At 37.3% G+C, this 20,894-nt stretch overlaps 1 protein-coding gene across 1 annotated transcript in view; it reads right to left on the bottom strand.

Moving 5' to 3' along the window:
* TPP2 (tripeptidyl peptidase 2) overlaps positions 1-20,894 on the bottom strand; it is a 133,374-nt gene that overhangs the window by 96,530 nt on the left and 15,950 nt on the right. The window contains exons 3-5 of the mRNA XM_042782696.1: positions 10,300-10,395; positions 4,912-5,016; positions 350-474 (exon numbers count right to left, since the gene is read on the bottom strand). Coding sequence (XP_042638630.1) covers positions 350-474; positions 4,912-5,016; positions 10,300-10,395 — 326 coding nt within the window. The remainder of the gene's footprint in view (positions 1-349; positions 475-4,911; positions 5,017-10,299; positions 10,396-20,894) is intronic.

Below are 20,894 nucleotides of genomic sequence, written 5' to 3'. Positions count from 1 at the left end.
GTGTAAAGAATGTATTCAACAAATACTTGTCAAATGATTAAAGAATTGATGCATCATCTTTAACAATATTCTGACAGTAAATACAATGACATACTTCACAGGCCAGCTTCTTATAACTCTCAACAAAATGAGTGACTTAATAACACAAGTCTAAATTATTTCTGACTTCACAAACTCTACAGATGGCAAATATGAATGTGGCACAAGGTTATTACTTTGTAAAGGTCTGGTTTGACTCTTACATACTTGGTTTCATATTAATGTCACGTATACCAAAACTCTGGGCACCCCTGAAGGATTAGATAAAAACATTTTTAAATGATGAAGATCTATAAAACACAGAGTTTACCTCCAGGTTTCACCATCATTCCATACCAAGCAGTCATATACAGGGCCAGGATCACTGTATTTTTTTTCAAAAGAATTTAGTAATTCCACTTGACTTTGAAGCTCTTCTTTGATTAGCTTATTTGCCTAAAAAAATTAGAAAGATATTAATATTAGTACATTTTGTGTTTCTGAAAAGATAAATTACAAACAAAGATACAACATGACCCAGCAGTATGACCATCTTACCCTAGGAAAAAAAATGCAAGAAATCTTTATTTTTATATCTATGTAATTCATAGTTCAATTTAATAAAGCAGATAATAATTAACATACATTTTAAAAATAGTATTTCCTTTCACTTGGTCTTTCATTCAGGCACTTGGCTCCACGTACCTTGGGAAAGATACTGTGCTGCGTGTTGAAGATATCATTTGGTCAAGACATGTATTAGTCACATACCTATAATTTGTATTATAGTTAAGTTCCAGGGTTAAGAAATGTCCAACTTACAGACAACTTCTACTTTAGAATGGACTGCCATAAAGCCTATTCTATTACAAATTTGAGTTAAATGTAACAGTTCATAACAACCAATGCACACACTACTTTATAACAATCATGAAAATACCATGGCTTCTTCAGTGGCTCATCGGCTTGACTGTCAGCCTTTTTAAGGTGAATCATGCTTCTGTTAACACTATGTTGAGTGTGTAACTTGGTATGTGTCTTAAATTTTTTTATTTACCTTTGAAAACATACCTCCAAAGCGTAAATTTGATCCAAGTGCTGGTGATGCATCCATCATAGAAAACAATCACGATTGAAATTAAAGTGGAAACAATAAAGTGATTGCAAATCAATCACTGGAAAGGGTTAGACTACAATTGGTCAATGATCAGAACAATTTTAAAGTATAGTGTGAATAATGGAACTCTGCCCTGAGGAAAGCTACAATTATTTAACAAGCAATTCAGTGATTTAATTAACTGAAATGGAAAGGCTACTGAAAATGTTAGATGATCAAAAGCAGTATAATATGCCAAATACCTTTATATTAGTGTTCCAATTTACCGACAAATTGGACTTAAAGATCTTGTTTGTAACCTAGGGACTCCTGTGTAACTAATTTCTAAAAGTAACTCTAAAATAAAATTGCTATAAAATGGGTTACAGACCTTTAGATTTCATATCAGGATCATTTTTATTTCCAATTTATTTGTTAAAAACCCAGATAATGATAAAAACCACAAGTCATCTTACTTTCTTTAGAATTTACTCAATTAAATACATACAAGGATTTAATATTATAAGTTAAAATTTACTTTGGCTTTCTAATTATGAATGTGAACAAATGCTTTAAAATAGATTCATGTACAAACTAAATAACAACTGACATTATCAACTGTTACCCCACTGAAACACTTAAAAATGTTGGTATTCAATAATTTGGTAAACCTTTCAAGCACATGTGAAGTTTCTTAAATAATTAAAGACAAATGTGAAAGGCTATAAATTCTAAAACCAAAATAAATAATGATACATTAAGCCATGTCAAAGACATTCAATTTTATTTTAAAAAATAAATTATACCTCTAGATTCACTGTGTTTACTGTATTTAGATCTAGAGCACAGGTTGACAAATCATGGCGCATCACACATATGCAGCCTATGGCATGGTTTTGTAAATGAAGTTTGCCTGGAATATAGCCACAACCATGTCTTATGTATTATCTATGGGTGCTTTATGCTATAAAGGTAGAGTTGAATAGCACTAACAAGATTGTTGAAAACATTTACTAACTGGTGCCAGAAAAAGTTAGCCAATCTGATCTAGAATATTAAATACTGTTCGATAATATGCTTCAAATTTAAGTTCAGTAATTAGCTGTGAAATCTTAATCAAGTTACTAATTTTCATGATAACCCTGAGACCATAAATAGAATAAAAGGTGATTATCTCATCCAGCGATCACCAAACTTCACTTGAATCAGAATCATTCAAAGGCCATTAAAAAGAAAGATACTATATCCTACTTTTAAAATCCGAATCCTAGGAGATAAAATCCAGAAATCTGAATTATTTTTTAAAGCTCCCTTGGTGCTTTGGAAACAGTCATTGGTATCAATTCCATAAACCAACTAGCATCTGGGAAGCAAGGAGTATAGCCTAATATTTTTTAAAATGAGAAGCATGTGACCCAATATGTTAACTGAAAAAAAGTATTTTGAAACTCTTTTAAAAAATATGTAATATTAACATACTTGTAGAATATATTAGATTGAATCCTGTAAAATTGAGGCTATTCAACCATTTTTATCTATAAAACCTGGCAATTTCATATATACCTAATATGTATGTATTAAGTTGTCCTACACTCACATAAATAGTACAAGTGAATAAAAACTTAATTTTCACATGTTCTAAAAATCTTAACTTATGATTCATTTTTATTTATTCAATGTCAACTATACTCATTATTAGAAACATACAATCACAAAAACACTTTTGGTATACAAAATATAATAAAAATGGATAATGAAGTCCAGATTCCTCCTTCTATAAAGTTAGCCATATATGTGTGTAGCACCTGAAATACTATATTTAATATGTCTAATAATAATGGCCTGACATAGAAAAGTATATGTTGTTGTTGTTGTTGTTATGTGCCGTCGAGTCGGCCCCGACTCATAGCGACCCCTCCTTGGGTTTCCGAGGCAGTATCACTACGGAAGTAGGATTGCCCAACCTTCCTTCCGAGGAGTGGCTGGTGGGTTTGAACCGCCAGCCTTCTGGTTAGCAGTCAAGTGCTTTAGCCACTATGCTACCAGAGCTCCTAGAAAAGTATATAGTTGTTAAAAAAAAAAAAAAAAGATCTATACATAGTTAAGTAAATAAACGCTCAGGAGCTCTGGTAGTGTAGTGCCTAAGTCATCTGACTGCTAACCAGAAGGCTGGTGGTTCAAACCCACCAGCCACTTCTCGGAAGGAAGATTGGGCAATCTACTTCTGTAGTGACACTGCCTCAAAAATCCAAGGAAGGCTTGCTAAGTGTTGGGTCTGACTTGACAGCACTTAACAACAACACAACAAAAGTTCTATTTTTATGATACAGTCCAACCCAAAAAAAAAAAAAAACCCCAAACTCACTGCCATCAAGTCAATTACGACTCATAGTGACCCCCCCCCCCTTTGAGTTTCCAAGGTGGTAAATCTTTACAGAAGTAGACTGCCCAGTCTTCCTTCCAAGGAGTAGCTGGTGAGTTTAGAACCACCCACCTTCAGGTTAGCAGTCAAATGTCTTAGGCACTATGTCACCAGAGCTCCTTATAATACAGCCCAGTGGTTCTCAATCCTAGCTGCACATTAACCAAAGCTCCTAGAGAGCTTTAGAAATTGCCTATATCTTCTGCAAGGTGTTTTATCATTAGGGGACAAGCAATGACAGCAAAAAAGCTTTTCATGTTATTCTAACATGCACCCAGGGTTGGAACCACTAATATAATTCCACGTTTGATTAAGGAAAGGTACATTCATGCATTAAAAGAAAAATCAGGAAAGATAAACAATGAGCTGCATCATCTCTGGGAAGTGGTATTATTGAGGTTTCACTTGCATTGTCCAAAGTTTCTACAACTACATGTTATTTTCATAATAGATAAAAACATTATTTTCATTTCACAAACTGATTCAAAAAACAATAGCAAGGATATAGAAAAATAGAACTATTACACACTTCTTGTGGAAATATGAATTAGTACAACCACTTTGTGATCAAACAAAAGACATAAAGAATATTCAAAATAGCATTATTCAAAAGCATTGAAAATTGCCAAAAACAAAGGTCAATTTAAAGAGCGGATAAACTGTGGTACATTCATACAATGAAATATTACATTAGCAGTAAAAGTGAACAACCTACTGCAACATTCCACAACATGGATTGAATTTGAACCAACTTTGAACAAAAGAAGGTACACATAAAAGTATACATAGTGATGATTCCATTTTATAAAATTCAAAGCAGGCAAAATCATTCTATGATATTTGAAGTCAGGATAGTGGTTGCCTTTGGTAAGGAGGAAGTAAGTAATGGTTAGGAAAGCCTAATGAAAAATTTCTGGGGTGATGCTCACCATATCTTTACACAAATAACACGCACATTGAACTGTCTTTTCCTTTGCCAACTGTGCCTTTCCCACAAGGTATCAACATGAGCATGCTATGCCAACTTTTCTTTACATAGTATACTGTGCTGACAATAATTCTCTAGGGGTGTGTGTATGTGTATGTGTGTGTGTGTGTGTGTGTGTGGCAGGCATAAAAACTTATAACATGCATTATTTGCATACAAATATAGTATATATAATTATATATTACATAAATATAGTATATATAATAGATATATTACACTCCTCGTAATCACCGTTTATAACTTATGTACATTTCGGGAAGTACATTAGATGTTAATTAAAGCAATTGGCTTTAGGATAAATAATAAAATTAGCAAAATTAACTAATCAGAATCTTAACTCTCTAAGAACTCTATGGTAATATTTACATAAAAACAATCAGCACGAACTTGAGAAGGGTTATTGTTGGCAGTATCAAACTCTTCCTGTTTTCTACAGGCTTCTGCAAGGGCCACTCTGTGAACAGGGTCCCAAATTTTTTCCTTCCGTTCTTTCTGCAAAGATAGAAAAACTGTCTTATAATTAGGTTAACAATATATTCAGGTATATCTAGACAATCATTTATATGTGGATCTAGTTATCAACTGTGATACAACACAATTTTCATATAAAATAACAAAAAAAAGAGGTAAAAAAGTACTTGACTGCTAACCAGAATGCTAGCGGTTCAAACCCACCAGCCACTCCTCGGAAGGAAGGCTGGGTAATCTACTTCCGTAGTGATACTGCCTTGGAGACCCAAGGAGGGGTCGCTATGAGTCGGGTCCAGCTTGATGGCACATAACAATAACAACAGTAAGTCACGTAATCAAGAAATTATTCAATTATTAAAAATTGACTGGTTAATTCATTGCATTGAGGTTTTAAGAGAAGTTGACTGAGATACAACCAAAATGCATTTTTATATAGTAGGAACTACTCACAGGAAGTAACAATAATCCTCCAATTTAAATCCCCCTTGTCTCCAAAGAATTATTAATATCATGTCAGATACATAACCAACTTCCTAGTCATTTAAAGTAAAAGGAAATATTGTATTCTGGGCCTTTACAAAATTGTAAATGCCTGAAGTCAAATGCATAAGAGGACAGGAATAAGACTACAGATGCGTTTTGATGGATACACAGGCTTCCCCAATTTCCATTTTCTCTCTAGGTTATCTTTTTACCATCCTCTTTGACTTGATAGGAAATTAGTCTTTTTGACTGAAATTTGTTTTACATTCAATTCCAGGGTCTTTAACCTATAGTGCTTTCCCAATGGAAGTCTGCTAGTGAAAGGAATCCTTTCTAGTAAATAATCTTTTCAACTGAGCTAAGGATGGTTCACCACAACGTACCCACTCTGTGTTTGCAGCATATTAACATATACCTTAACACAGTTGATCACATTTAATACAGTAAAACCAAAACCAAACTCACTGTAATCAACTTGACTCTGACTCACAGCAACCCCCACTGAGTTTCCAAAGCTGTGAATCTTTACAGAAGCAGACTGTCCCATCTTTCTTCCATGGGCTGGTTAGTGGGTTCAAATCAGCTAACCTTGTGGTTAGCAGCCAAATAAATGCCTTAACTGCTATATCACCAGAGCTCCTTATATTTAATATGCTACATAAAAATACTTTAGTACCCATATATGGTTTGGTCTGCAATTTTTAAACAAAATGTTGTTGTTGTTAGTTGCCACTGAGGCAGTTCAGACTCACAGAGACTTTATCTACAACAGAACAAAACACTGCCTGGACAGTCCTGCACCATCCTCACAATCATTGTTATGCTTCAGCCCATTATTGCAGCCACTATATCTATCTGCCTTGTTTAGAGTCTTCCTCTTTTTTTGCTAACTTTCTAATTTACTGAGAATGATATTCTTAAGTAACAGTCCTTTCTTATAACACCAAAGTATCAGAGACAAAGTCTCACCATTTTTACTTTAAGGAGTACGCCAGATGCACTTCTTTCAAGACAGATCTGTTTGTTCTGGCAGTCCATGGTATATTCAGTATTATTCGCCAACAACTTAATTCAAACCCATCAGTTCTTCTTTGGTCTTCCTTATTCATTGTCCAGCTTTCACAATCATATGAGGCTATTGAAAATACCACTATTTGGGTCAGGCACACAGCTTAGTCTTCAAAATAACACCTTTGCTATGTAACACTTTAAAGAGGTCTTTTGCAGCAGATTTGCCAAATTCAATACATCATTTGATTTCTTGATTGTGGCTTCCATGGAAGCTGATTGGGGACCCATGTAAAATGAATTCCTTGACAATTCAATCCTTTCTCCATTTACTATAAAGTTGCTGTGATAGTTAAGTTTGTGTGTCAACTTGGCTGGGCCTGGTTCAGTGACTGGGCAGCTGGATGTAGTATTCCCCATGATGAGACTGGTAATCAGGTCCATGGTGGAGTCAACTGTGAGCAGCTGAGTAGCTGCCCTAGGGATGTAGGCTGCTTCCTGTACATAATGGAAGCCTTGGGGAATGGTCTCTAGCTTATGGCACACTTGAACCCTTCATGTAGCCAAGTTATTCAGCAGCCTGCCAGGCTCTGCCTATGCTGGGACTTTCAATGGACTTGAATCAATGGCTTGCCATGTGGTTTAGTAACATCGGGACTGTGGCTTTTTACTTGTCAACCTTGGGCTTGTCAGTCTCAGCAGCCAGCAGCTGTCTGAATGAAGAAAAGCCTCTAGCTCCAGTGAGCCAGGAGCAGGAGGCAGAGCTAAAGCCCAAGGCTGAGGGGCTTTCACCCAGCCCCTAGAGCCTGGCACTTTGAACTCGGACTTAACACCTCCAAATTGTAAGAATAAACTCCTGTTTGTTCAAGCCATCCCATTTGTGGTATATTTCTTGTCAGAGCAGCACTTGGTAACCAAAACAGTTGCTTATTGGTCTAGTTGTGAGGATTTCTGTTTCTGCTGAGGTGTAATACACACTGGAGGCTGCAGTCTTCAATCTTCATCAGTAAGTGCTTCAAGTCCTCTTCGTGTTCAGCAAGCAAGAGTGTGTCATCTGATTATCATAGATTGTTAATGAGTTTTCTTCCAATCCTGATGCCATGTTCTTCTTCATATATTCCAGCTTCTTGGATGATCTGCTCAGCAAACAGACTGGAAAAGTATGCTGAAAGAATACTACCCTGATGCACATCTGTTCTGATTTTAAACCATGAAATATCCCTTAGTTCTGTTCAAACGACAGCCACCTGGTTTATATAAAGGTTCCTCCTAAGAACAATTAACTGTCCTGAAATTCCCATTCTTTCCAAAGTTATTTATAATTCTTTGCTTTCAGGCAAGATCCATCTGATACCAGCACTGACATCCCTCCTACCATGTCTTCTTCTGAATCTGGCTTGAATTTCTGGAAGTTCCCTGTAACCATTTTTGAATTATCTTCAGCTAAAATTTATATGCGTGTGATATTAACGATACTCTTCGATAATTTTCATATTCTGTTGGATCACCTTTCTTTGGAATGGGCACAAATTGGATCTCTTCCAGCCAACTGGCCAAGTAGCTGTCTTCCAAATTTCTTGGCATGGATGAGTAAGTGCCTCCAGCACTGCATCCATCTACTGAAATATCTCAATGGATATTCTGTCAATTCCTGGAGCCTTGCTTTTCGCAAATTCCTTCAGCGTAGCTTCGACTTCTTCCTTCACCATCATTGGTTCTAGATCATATGCTACCTCCTGAAATAGTGGAACACTGACCAGTTCTTTTTGATACAGTGACTCTGTATATTCCTTCCACTTTTCTTTCGATGCTTCCTGCATCATTCATTATTTTGCCCATTAAAAAAAAAAAAAAATCATTGCCATTGAGTCAATTCGATTCACAGTGACCCCTTCCTTGGGTTTTCGAGGCTGTATCTTTAAAGAAGTAGACTGCCCAATCTTCCTTTTGGGGAGTGGCTGGTGGGTCTGAACCACCAGCCTTCTGGTTAGCAGTCAAATCCCTTAGGCACTATGCCACCAGAGCTGCCATTCCCAGCACAGTAGACCATATTACTGATTGAAAATTGCTAATACCAATCCATTTTGGCTCACTTGGTGTAATGGCTAAGGCATTTGACTGATAACCAGAAGGCTGGTGGTTCAAACCCACCAGCCACTCCTTGGACAGACGACTGGGCAACCTACTTCCACAGAGATACTGCCTTGAAAACCCAAAAAGGGGTCGCTATGAGTTGGATTTGACTCGAAGAGAGTGAGGTTTTTTTGTTTTAACGCGCAGAAATCAATCTATATGCATTCCACTTCATTTTTGATGACATCTAATTATCCTACATTCATACTGTGTACATTCCACACTCCAGTCATTAATGAATGTTTAAAGTGGTTTATTCTCATTTTGAGTAATGCCACATCAGCAAACGAAGGTTCTAAAAGCTTTACTACATCCATGTCATTAAGGTTGCCTCTACTTAGAGGAGGCAGCTCTTTCCCAGTTGTATCTTGAATGCCTTCCAATATGAAGGTCTCCTCTTCTAGCACTGTATCAGACAGTATTTCACTGCCATTCATAAGATTTTGGGTGGTCAATTCTTTCAGAAGGAGACAGCCACATCCTTCTTCCTAGTCTGTCTTAAGTCTAAAAACTTTGCTGAAACCTGTCTACCATGGGTGACCCTGCTGGTATTTGAAATACTGGTGACAAAGCTTCCAGCATCAGAGCAACATGCAAGCCACCACAGAATGACAAATTGACAGGTGAGTGGTACAAAACAAAATTATCTAATAAAAGCAATGTAAATTAATGTTTTGTAAAAATTTTAGCAGGCAAAAACTGAAATTTAAATCTGACAAATAAGGGTAGGTTTTATATACATATATAATATACTAAGTAATATGCATGGTTCACAGACCCCTGGGGAAGCAAGTAACACTGTAATTAGATGGAAGAGCCCATACATTTGACCCAGGAAGCTCATTTTCAAGGATTACATTTTGCTTTACAGTTTAAACCCTGATTTATATCAGCCACCAGTGTTATGGCAATATTCTAAAGCGGCCGTTTCCTATACAGTAGCCATTAGCCATGTTTTTATTTAAACTTAAATTTTAAAACATCAAATAAAATGAAAATTTCAATTGCTGGGTCACAATAGCCATTTCAAGTTTTCAGTGCTACTTGTCATTAGTGGCTACCATACTGGATAAATAGACATAGAACATTTTCCACTATCACAGAAAACTAACTGTATTGAATTTCTTCTAAAGCATACTCCATATCACTCAGTTTACAATTCTTATTTCCTTGATGATATATCTGTGTTTCCTATACTTCAGCTGTTTTGGGTCTCAATAACCCTTTCTTTAATACTGAATGATGAAATCTTGGGATCAAGAAGACTAGTTAAACAGCAAGTAAAATGGGGAAAATCATCACAGAAACTACAGAACAAAAAAGGGGGAGATTGGGCGAACCATCTTTAACCCTTCTGGAGTAATGAAATCCTTTAAAAATTCAATGGAAGTTATATGTTATCTCCCAGAAAAATACAAATACACAAAAACTTTGAATGCAATTTCAGTTGATTCAGATTCTCTAAACTTACCCATGCATCTACGGTTAAAGAATCACTATTTTAAGTGGATAGTATTCAACTTATCAGAATTTTTCTTTAAACAGTCACTGCTACTTAAAAGTCCACAAAATAAAAAAGAGTGAAGAGATGTCCAAATTAGAACTGACTCACTGATAGTACCCAACAACAGGAATAAAATTTGAAGAAGATATGTAAGTCATCGATAAGTTGTACATTACCTGCATCCTTTCTTTGAGAGCCTTTGGATAGAAGTCATAGCCATTTTTTATGCCAATATGATATTTGCCTGAGGGATTTGTCCAGCTTGCTGGAATCTATTTAAAAAAAAATTTAAATTGGTCATTCACTAAATACTTTGCAGTTCCAATAGCAGACTACTAAGAAAAGTATTTCACTTCTACTTTAATGGCTCAACTTGGATAAACAGGCTCACACTTGGGCACTATTTTTAGTATTGCAAATAGTCAGTGAGTAGTATAGTGTGTAAGGCATTTGACTGCTAACCAGAAGGCTGGCAGTTCAAACCCACCAGGTACTTCATGGAAGGAAGATTGGGCAATCTACTTCTGTAAAGATTTACCACCTCAGAAACCCAAAGGGGGTCACTATGAGTTGGAATCAACTAGATGGCAGTGAGTTTGGTTTTTTGGTTTATGGCCTATTTTTCTCATATTCTTAAATAAGGTAGTTCGACTAGAGTAGTATCTTTCATATAAAACCACTAAGATCTTTAGCTCTTAAGCATCAATGAATCCTCATCTTCCCTTTAACCACTCTAAAAAATGAAAAAACCAAACCACTCTCATTGAGTCAATTCTTGCCCATAGTGACCCTAAAAGAGATCAATTTCCTAAATATGTAATTAGAGGAATGCAAATTAAACCACAATGAGATACCCCTAGATTTCCAGCAAATGGAATAAATTAAAGTCTGAAAATATCAAGTGTTAAGGTACTACAACACTGCTATATATTTTAATACAAACACTTTGAAAAATTGTCTAATATCACCTAAAAAGTTATATATCCATGACTCAGCAATTCTATTCCCAATTATATGGACACACACGTATATCCATGTGCACAAGATAGATGTACAAGAATGTTTCTGAAGAATTGCTGATTATCCCATATTAGAAACAACTCAATGGTTCATAAGCAGCAAACCAGACGGAGAGTACTATATACAGAACATGGCATGTTACACAGCAATGAAACAGAACAAATTATTGCTACATGCAACAATATGGATGAACCTCATGGATTTCATAAACCACACTGAATGGAAGACCCAAACTGAAAAACCAAACTCACTGCCATCGAGTCAACTCCGACTTACAGCCACCTCCACTGGGTTTCCAAGGCTGTAAATCTTTATTGAAGCAGACTGCCTCATCTTTCTTCCACAGAGCAGCTGGTGGGTTCGAATCACCAACCTCTGGTTAGCAACCAAATGCCTTAACTACTACACCACCAGAGCTTCTTGGAAGATTCCCAAAATGATACCTAAATAAAGTCATTCACACAAAGTTCAAAAACAGACAGAACTAAACAAGACACTTTACATATCCACACAGACACAGTAAAACTAAAGGAAAGCAAAGAAATGATTATCACAAAAATCAATATAGCACTGTGATCTAGAAGAATACAGGAGCAGATAGGGTGCTATTCCTTGATCTGTGTGGTAAAACACAGTGATGTTCAACTTCATTATTCATTAAATTTGTACATATGTTTTATACACTTTTCTTTGTGAATGTATATTTGACACAATTTTTTTTTATACTTCTATTCCTTCTACCTGCTCACAGAAGTGCCACAAATAACTGATTACTAGTTTTGCAATAAGGCTTAGGAATATCACCCTTACAGAATGAGACTACTGTAGTGTCTAAAGGACCTCACCAGCAGTTGATCTAAAACTGGAAGTAGAGTAAGGCATTAACCATTAGCAGTTTCTATGATATTTGGACATTTATTTTAGCACTGTTAAGCCAAAGAAACATGAGGACTTTACTGGATTGCTTTCTGAAAATTACAAACAAAAGGATTTGGATGTTCAATCAGCCAGAAGGAGCAATTAATAAATTAATAAATTAACTTCTGCCTCCCCAACCTACTGTCCAAATTGGTCTAACCAGGCACTGTCCCTTAAACCAGAAAGAAGGTAGGATGTCAACTTTCTGGAGAAGTTAGTATAGCAGAGGAGAGAGATGATACATACTGAAGAGTCTGCATGAAACCATACTGCTCACCACAAATACTGATAGCCAGGGTTATTTCCCACTCTTCTCCCTAAATCCCAGGCAAAACGTGTTAAAGTTCTCTGGAGTTAACTGACAATCCCAACAGAAAAAATATAGCATATACTGATAGTCTGAGAACCCCAAAAAAGAAACTGCTATATTAACACCCTACAGTGAAGCATACCACAGTTCAACCTCTTACAAGTGGAAAGAGTATCCAATTACCTCTTTTGTGCCTGACTCAATAAGAACAAGCCAGGGATGAATAGATCCCTGAAGAAAAGTTCTAAAATAAAAAGCAGAGAATGAAAGAGGAAACGAAGAAGGGGGAAGGAAGAGCAGAAAGAAATGGGAAGGAAGAGGAGAGAAATGAGAGCAGGAGAAAAGGGAAGAAGCAGAAGAGAGCAAGGAAAAAGAATAGGAAGAAGAGGAAGGTCAATAAAAAGAAGGGAAAAAGATGAAGATAAAACTAAATGAAAAGAACTGAAGAGAAAAATTAAAACAACAATTAATAATCTCAGATATAAAATGCTGCATACAGGATATAAAAAATATGCGATGAGAGAATATGAAGGAGCTTTTTGCAGTTAAACAGGCAAAGTTTAAAAAAGCACTACAAGGGTTATAAGATAATATTGAGGCAATCTCAGAAATCTCTCAGTGGGAAAAAGGGAATGAAAGTATAAAAGACAAGAGAGAGGATCAATTCAAGAGGTCCAATTTCTGATTAACAGGTAAAATAACCATAAAAACAGTAGTGAGGAGAGGAAACTATACAAGAGATAAGGCAGGAAAACTTCTCAGCAGGAACAGACCTGAGAGCTAAATTTTCTTCTTCCACATTATTATTACTAAAGTCTAAAACTAGAAGGAAAAAAAAAAAAAACCTCAAGAAAAAAAAGTCAAACTTTTCAGTTCTTTTCAGAACAGAAAAACAAACTTACTGCCAGCCACTGAGTTGATTCAAACTCATAGCAAATCCCTTTGGGTTTCTGAGGCAGTGAATCTTTACAGAAGTAGACTGCCCCATCTACCTTCTGCGGAGTGGCTGGGGGTTTCAACCACCAACCTTCTGGTTGGCAGTCAATAGCTTAGGCACAGCGCCACCAAGGCTCCTTAAATAAAAAGTATCACCATATTATTTAAAAATTTGAAAATAACTGAATACATCAAAGCCTTCTTTTGGTTGAATGTGAATAGAAAGTGAAGATGGGGGTTAGGAGAGCAGGGGACACAGCTTTTCTTGTTAGAAATCTTCTAAGAGTATTTATACTTTTAAAATTAAAATTAAAAAGTCTCACCATATTGACAGGCTTAAAAATAGATCTAAAGAAGGATGTCACCAATATCAGAAAAGATAAGTATCCATTTCTATCTTTAAGCAATAGTCATATCATCAATTCATAAGGTTTATCTAAAACACGAGTCACTACAGCTATTTAGAAATAAATGACTACACTCAAACTCACTGCTGTCAAGATGGTTTTGACTTATAGCGACCCTTCCTTGGGTTTCCCAGGCAGTATCTCTATGGCAGTAGATTGCTCAATCTTCACTCTGAGGAGTGGCTGGTGGGTTATGAACTGCCAGCCATCTGGTTAGCAGTCAAATGCCTTTTACATGGTTATGTATCTGTCTGAAGGACCCCTGGTGGTGCAATGATTAAGCACTCGACTGATAAAAGGTCAGTGGTTTAGGTTTAAACCTGCTACCTGCTCCATGGGAGAAAGATGTGGCATTAAGATGTGTCAGTTTGCTTCTGTAAAGATTTACAACCTTGGAAACCCTACAGAGCAATTCTAATCTACGCTTCAGAGTACCTACTGAGTCAGAATTGATTCTGAGACAATGGGCTTGGGTTTTTTGGTGTAAATTTGTCTGACTAACTAGGAATGTTCTCCAGTCCCAGAGGAATGTAACCTACAAGAATTTCAAGTATTTATTTGCTCAAGAAATCTACCACAACTCAAAATGGGAAGAAACAGCTGCAAACATCCATTAATAATCGGAACAAGGAATGTATGAAGTATGAATCTAGGAAAATTGGAAGCTGTCAAAAATGAAATAGAATACATAAAGATTGATATCCTAGGCATTAGTGAGATGAAATGGACTGGTTTTACCCATTCTGAATCAGACAACCAGATGATCTACTATGTCAGGCATGACAAATTGAAGAGGAATGGTGTGACATTCATCATCACAAAGAACGTTTCAAGATCCATCTGTACAATGTTGTCAGTGATAGGATAATATCCTTATGCCTACAAAGAAGACCAGTTATTACTACTATTATTCAAATTTATGCAGCAACCACCCAATCCAAAGACAAGGAAATTGAAGATTTTTACCAACTTTTGCAGTCTGAAATTGACCAAACATGCAATCAAGATGTGCTGATTATCACTGGTGAGTGGAATGCAAAAATTGGAAACAAAGAAGAATCCCCGGTAGTTGGAAAATATGGCCATGGTGATAGAAATAACTCTGGAGGTTGCATGACAGAGTTTTGCAAGACCAATGACTTATTCATTGCAAATACTTTTTTCTTTCTTTTTAAAGTACATTTTATTGAAATATAATTTATGTACAGTGAAATACACAAAACTAAAGTGACAGGGGTTGATGCTTTTTTTTTTTTTTTTGGTGCAGTGTTCCCTCCTTCCTGCCCCTCCCAACTCTGGTAACTAACAAAGAAAGTTTCCTTTCATATATAAACCTTCCCTTGAGATTTTAAGTAACGAACTAATATTGTATTTCTCCTTCTGTGATTGATTCACTTCACTCAGCTTAATGTCCTCCACATTTTGGTCATCCACGTTTTGTGGTGTTTTGCAGATTCTACATTATTCTTTAACGTTACAGACTATTGCATTGTGTGCATGTACTATAGTTTGGTTATCCATTCTTCTGTTGATGGGCACCAGGCTGTTTCCATTTTTTTGCTATTGTAAATGGTGCTGCAATGAACATGAGTGCGCATATATCTGTTCTTGTCCTGGCTCTCACTTCTTACTGGTTGTCCTTTGTAAGTAACTTTTTATTTTTCCCGTGCTGCTTTCAGGATTCTTTGTCTTTGGTTCTGATGAGTTTGATGATAATATGCCTTGGTGATTTTCTATCCTGTTTGGGGTTCGTTGGACTTCCTGAATGGATATCTTCTCATCTTTCCTCAGTATCAGGGAAGTTCTCTTCCAATAAATCCTGGACAATTCTCTCATTAGTTTTATTTTCCTCTTCCTGTTCTGGAACTCCAATGACACATAGGTTATTTCTTTTGATGGTATCCCACGTGATCCTTATGCTTTCTTCATTTTGTTTTGATTTTTTTTCTGATTGATCCCTTTCCAAATAAGTATTCAGGTATATTTCAATCTCATTAATTCTGTCTTCCGTTATATCATTTCTACTCCTTAGCCCTTTCAATCTGTTATCTATTTCTGACAATTTAGTATTAATCTTCTGGATTTCTATCTGTAGATTTAGAATCATTTCTAATTTTTCACTATTTTGTTATTTTGTTCTTGTACTTTCTTGCAAAATTCTTCTAGGGATCTTTCTGTGTTTTCCTTGATCTGTTTCTCAATCCTTTGAAGATACCTAAATATAATTACTTTGAATTCCTTATCAGGGAATCTCCAATGCTGTTTCTTCCTCAGGGATGTGTTCTGGGTCTGTATCCTGCTCCCTTGTTTCTACCACTTTATCTTGTTTCTTTGTGTAGACTGTGATGGTCTGTTGTCTCCAAGACATTGTGATATTGTTGTATTAGATCTCTGTTAACTGTTTGCGAAGAGCAACTAAAGGTGAGTCAGGCTCTTCTTGATGGTTATTTATTGTAGGCCCGTTGGTGGAGGAGGAGGTGATGACTCTCACTCAGTAAGTAAAGCTGTAGGAGGTGTGGGTGTAGTTATGTCGTATGGGGACTTTCACTGTCTCCCACTCAGTTAGACAACAATAACAATTGAATAACCATCAAAAAAGTAAAAGCAAATGGACAAAAACACACCGTGTAATCACACAGGAACAGTGACCAAAAAAGAGAAAACGGAAAAACAAAACAAAACAAAAAACATCGCAGTATCTGGGGAAAGGACAGTAAGAGAAAAAAGCAGAGAGGGAGAATAATGAAGGAAAAAAATGGGGAAAATGCAAAAAGTAAAACAAGGAATGGGGTACCCACAAGAAAGAAAAAGAAAAAATTGGAACCAGGAACAGGGAAAAGAAAAAAAGCTGAAAACTAGAACCTGGGAAGGGAAGAATAAAGAATGGTAATAAAAAGGACAAAAGTAGTAATAATAGTAGTAGTTTTAAAACAGACAAAAACAAACAAACTAAAAAAAAGAAAAACAAAATCTGGACAGGGCAGGGCAGGGCACCCAGGTTCCATGGGTGCACACAGACTGGGATGGAATTCCTGCCAGCCTAGAAGGTGGGTGGGAGTGAGGGATGGCCACACCTGAGGGATGGCCACACCTCTGTTCATGAAGAGGGTGTGGGGTACAAGATTAACAAGGGGAATGTCACACCATTCTAGTAGTCCGTGCATCCAGGATGTCTTTGTGGTTCCCAGCAAGTGGAGCCTGTTCTTAAGTCCCTGGAATCTGGGAGAATGCTGTCACTTTAAACATCCAAAATGGTCAAGCCACTTGTAAACACTCAAAATGGCTGTTCCCTCCAGACAGGCAAAAGTCCACAGCTCAGCCCACTTTTCTCTTCTCTGCTTCCCTTTTTATTCCCCAGCCACCAGGGCAGTCCTCCGAGCCATCCATGGCTAGCAGAGCTGATTTTTAGGTTAATTCTTAGGTCCTGCCACCACTTGCCAATATTCAAGCTGTCTGTGCCATCAGGATCATTGCCAGATTGCAGCTCTGTATGTCTCCTTTTTTTTTATTTTCATGAAAATTCTTCTGCTAGTTAGAGTTTAGTCCACTTCTATATCCTTCCCCTTCAAAGCTCAGGGGTCCAGGACTATCTTCTGTATCTGTGTTAATTAGTTCCACTTTTCTTTGTTGAAGAGGGTTTGTGCAGTCTTTCTGCCTATTCCACCATCTTAGTGGAACTTCCGGGCTTTCACTTCTTTAGGATATATACTTAGTAATGGTATTGCTGAGTCAAATGGTATCTCTAATTCCAGCTTTTTAAGGAATCACCATACTGCTTTCCACAGTGGTTGTATCATTTGACAGTTCCACCAGTGTATGAGAGTCCCAATCTTTCCACATCCTCACCAGCATGTTATTTCATCTTGTTGAACCTTGCCATTAGTGCTGGGATGAGATGGTATCTGTTCTGGTTACCTAGTGCCACTCTGACAGGAATATACCACAAGTAGAATGGCTTGAACAAACAGAAGTTTATTCTCTTACAGTTCGGGAGGCTACATGTCCGAGTTCAAAGTGCCAGGCTCTAGGGGCTGTGTGATAGCCCATCGACTTTGGGCTTCAGCTCTGCCTCTTGCTCCTGGCCCACTAAAGCCAGAGGCGGACAAATAAAATGGCACAGTCCCGATGTTACCAAACCACATGGAAGGCCATTAATTCAAGTCCACTGAAAGTCCCAAAGCTGGCAGAGCATGGCAGGCTGCTGAACAATGAGATGGCTACATGCGGGGTTCAAGCATGCCATAGGCTACAGACCATTCCCAAAGCTGTTTCTTATATACAGGAAGCAGACCACATCCCTAAAGCAGCTAGCTACTCAGCTCCTTGTGTTAGATATCCCACCATGGAGTTGATTCCCAGTCTCATCATGGGGAATAACCACCACCAGCTGCCCAGCGACTTAGCCAGGCCCCAGCCAAGGTGACACACAAACTTAACCACCACAGTATCTAATCCACTGTTGTTTTGATTTGCATCTTTCTGATGGCTAATGATTGTGAACATTTCTTCATGTATTTGCTGGCCACCTGAATATCCTCTTTGGTGAAGTGTCCATTCATGTCTTCTGTCCATTTTTTAACTGGATTGTTAATCATTTTGTTGTTGAGGTGTTGGAGTTTTCTGTAAATTTTAGAGGTAAGTTCCTTGTCAGATATGTTGTTGCCAAATATTTTTCTCCCTATCAGTATGCTCTCTTTTTACTTGTTTGGCAGTGTAATTATCAACAAGTATGAATTTGTTGCTGTCATTTCGTTATGTGTCTTTTTGTGGTGTTGCTGATTTATTTCATATAATTTTCTATGATGAGCTCATTTTGTTTATGGATTGTATTATCACTTCCTTCTTTGCTACTGTTTTAGTATTTGCTAAATATTTGTGCTGGTCCTCTTTTTTATTTTAATGTGAAGGTTTATCATTTTTCTTCGAGGTTACCCCCTGTGATTTAAAATTTTCTTCCCAAGTTTAGAACAGTCTGTTCTATCTTGCAGTTGTCTTAATTTCCCTACAATTTAGAAGTTCGGTAACCATGCAATTTTTTCCCTCCTTTTATTGTGTAGTCATTCTCATTTGTCCATTGATGTCTCTGGTTCCATGTTTTACTCTTGTAGGCTTATTTACTTTGGATACTTCCATAACTGGATTGGTTTCTGGGTTATGTCATCATGTGTGTTAATGGTCGGTTGTTGTTTGCTGTTGCTGGTTCTCTGTCCAACGAACTTCCTTTAGCATCACTTGTAAGGCTGGTCTGGTTTTAACAAATTCCCTTTGTTTCTGCTTATCTGGAAATGTGCTAATTTCACCATCATATTTAAGGGACAATTTTGCTGGGTATATAATTCTTGGTTGGAAATTCTTTTATCTAGAGTTTTATATACACCATCCCATTGCCTTCTTACCTGAATGGTTTCTGCTGAGAAATCAGAGCTTAGTCTTATTGGTTGCCCCTTGTAGTAACTTTTTGTTTTTCACATGCTGCTTTCAGGATTCTTCCTTTGTCTTTGGTTTTGGTGAGTTTAATGATGATATGTCTTGGTGATTTTTTTGGGGGGGTCTATCCTCTTTGGGGTTCATTGGATTTCTTGAATGGATATATTCTCATCTTTCATCATACCAGGAAAATTCCCTTTCAACAAATCTTTGACCATTTTCTTTGCGGTCTTATTTCTCTCTTCCTGTTCTAGAATTCCAATTACACATAGATTATTCCTTTTGATGGTATCCCACATGAACCTTAGGCTTTCTTCAGTTTGTTTTGATCTTTTTTCTGACCCCTTTCTAAAGTAGTCTTCAGGTATTTGTCTTCAATCTCACTAATTCTGTCTTCCATTGATTCAATTCTACTCCTCTGCCTATTCAATGTGTTATCTATTTCTGAAAATTTAGTATTAATCTTCTGGAATTCTATTTGTAGATTTTGTATCATTTCTAATTGTCCATTTATTTTGTCATTTTGTTCCTGTATTGTCTTTTGAAATTGTTCTAGAGTTTTCTCTGTGTTTTTCTCAATTTTATCAGTGTTTTCCTTGATCTGCCTTTCCATCCACTGAAGGTACCTGTGGTAGTTAAGTCTGTGTGTCAACTCGTCCGGGCCTGGTTGAGTGCCTGGGCAGCTGGATGAAGTATTCCCCATGATGAGACTGGTAATCAACTCCATGATGGCATCTAGTGTGAGCAGATGAGTTGCCGCCTTAGGATGTGGTCTGTTTCCTGTATATAAGGAGAAGCCCTGGGGAACGGTCTCTAGCTTATGGCATGCTTGAACCCTTCATGTAGCCAAGTCATTCAGCAGCCTGCCATGCTCTGCCAATCCTGGGACTTACAATGGATGTGAATCAATGGCCTGCCATGTGGTTTCGTAACATCGGACTGTGCCTTTTTACTTGTCAATCTTAGGCTTGTCAATCTCAGCCAGCAGTTGTCTGAGTGAAGAAAAGCCTCTAGCTTCAGTGGGCCAGGAGCAGGAGGCAGAGCTGAAGCGCAAGGTTGAGGGGCTTTCCCTCAGCCCCTAGAGCCTGGCACTTTGAACTCAGACTTAAAGCCCCCAAACTGTAAGAGAATAAATTCCTGTTTGTTTAAGCCATCCCATTTGTAGTATATTCTTGTCAGAGCAGGAACAGGTAACCAAAAACAGTATCCAAATAATAATTCTTTTGAATTCCTTATCAGGGTGTTCTCCAATGCAGCTTCCTCCTCAGGGATGTGTTCTGGGTTTATATCCTGGTCCCTTGTTTCTTTTGCTTTATCTTACTTCTTTGGGTGGACCGTGATGCTTTGTTGTCTCCGAGACATTGTGACGTTTTTGTGTTCATATTTGTTTGGTGATTGTATGCTAGAGTCACTTGCCCATGATTTTTGTTTTCTCTGGATGTTATCTACGGAAGCAGGGTACTGTGCTCTTCTATTTGCTAGCTGGCAGCACTTACACACTCACCACCTGTCTCCCTTCCGGCTGCCAGCCTCCTGTATGTCCCTGCCACCTTTGGAAAACAGAGTCTATTCTTAGATCCCTGGAATCCGAATGAGAATGCCGTCACTTTAAATATCCAAAATAGCTACCACTTATAAACATTCAAAATGGCTGCTCCTTCAGTCACTTTAAATATCCAAAATGGCTACTGCTTATAAACAATCAAAATGGCTGTGCCCTCCAGACAGCCAAAAGTCCACAGCTAAGGTTCTT

Source organism: Orycteropus afer, unplaced genomic scaffold (assembly GCF_000298275.1).
Source record: "Orycteropus afer afer isolate SDZICR_OR568_19922 unplaced genomic scaffold, OryAfe1.0 scaffold00417, whole genome shotgun sequence".
NCBI classification, from domain to species: domain Eukaryota; kingdom Metazoa; phylum Chordata; class Mammalia; order Tubulidentata; family Orycteropodidae; genus Orycteropus; species Orycteropus afer.
This window is presented reverse-complemented; position numbering and strand designations above follow the sequence as displayed.